This window comes from Orycteropus afer, unplaced genomic scaffold, assembly GCF_000298275.1.
Source record: "Orycteropus afer afer isolate SDZICR_OR568_19922 unplaced genomic scaffold, OryAfe1.0 scaffold00622, whole genome shotgun sequence".
Taxonomy (NCBI): Eukaryota; Metazoa; Chordata; class Mammalia; order Tubulidentata; family Orycteropodidae; genus Orycteropus; species Orycteropus afer.
In genome coordinates this window covers 536,475-537,553 of record NW_006922209.1, presented here as the reverse complement: position 1 = coordinate 537,553, position 1,079 = coordinate 536,475, and the positions used below count along the sequence as shown (strand labels likewise).

General features: G+C 46.8%; 1 protein-coding gene across 1 annotated transcript in view; it reads left to right on the top strand.

Moving 5' to 3' along the window:
* Positions 1 to 431: 431 nt before the first annotated feature.
* The window catches only part of MS4A3 (membrane spanning 4-domains A3), a 13,989-nt gene continuing 13,341 nt past the window's right edge, over positions 432 to 1,079 (top strand). Inside the window, exons 1-2 of the mRNA XM_007956449.1 lie at positions 432 to 437; positions 631 to 768. Of these exons, the coding sequence (XP_007954640.1) occupies positions 432 to 437; positions 631 to 768 (144 nt within the window). The remainder of the gene's footprint in view (positions 438 to 630; positions 769 to 1,079) is intronic.

Here is a 1,079-nt window from a genome sequence, read left to right as displayed (position 1 = left end):
ATACTCCTTGGTCCTTCATTCTTTTCTCTGTGCCATTGGCCATCTAACATCAGAAGGAGGTGCTCTCTAAAACTCATATGTTGTTGTTATGTGCCATCGAGTTGGACCCGACTCATAGCAACCGCTCCTTGGGTTTCCTAGGCAGTATCAGTACGGAAGTAGGAAGTAGATTGCCCCACCTTCCTTCCGAGGAGTGGCTGGTGGGTTTGAACCGCCAGCCTTCTGGTTAGCAGTCAAGTGCCTTAGGCAAGATTGGGTCGAGGAAGAAGGCTAACTGGAATGCTGTTTGCCCTCTGTCATATCATTGGCCCCAAAGCATGCTGGGATGACACTTTGACTCAACCTGTCTAAGCAGCCACATGCCTTGCACTCTTGTGCTGCTTTCTGAGGGGAGTTTGTGAGAGTGAACAGAGGTTGGTGCAGAGCTGAACATGAAGGTGGCTGTTTAAATTGGGGGGAACAGTATGGGGCAAAAACCTCCTTGGGGAGTCTCTTGCCCAATTGATTTGGGTTTGACTTCTTAACCATTTCAACAATGGTGTTCCTGTCTGAAGACAATTAAAATGGACTTTTCCCACTGCTCACTGGTATATGACCATTAAACCTTTCTTTTCCTTCTTGTCCTTGCAGGCCATCCAGATCCTGAATGGAGCGATGATTCTGGCCCTGGGTGTTTATCTGGGTTCATTACAACACCTGGCCCACCTCTTCAGACACATGTTTTTCTTTATCTTCTACACAGGCTATCCACTATGGGGCGCTGTGTTCGTGAGTATGCAGATTTCCCTGACCATCTGACCATTCATTCATTGGTCATTTCTTAGCACCACTGAAAATGTGTTTGATTTTGAATGTTTTCTTTTAAAGGGTTGTTCATAGGTTACTTGAAGGTTGCATGCTGTTGGTTTGGTTTGTAGTTCTTGACACACACACACACACACACACACACAAACTAAACTCACTGCTATCGAGTCAGATCCAACTCATAGCACCCCATCCTTGAGTTTCTGAGGCAGTGTCTCTATGGAAGTAGATTGCCCAGTCCTCCTTCGGAGGAGTGGCTGGTGGGTTTGAACCGC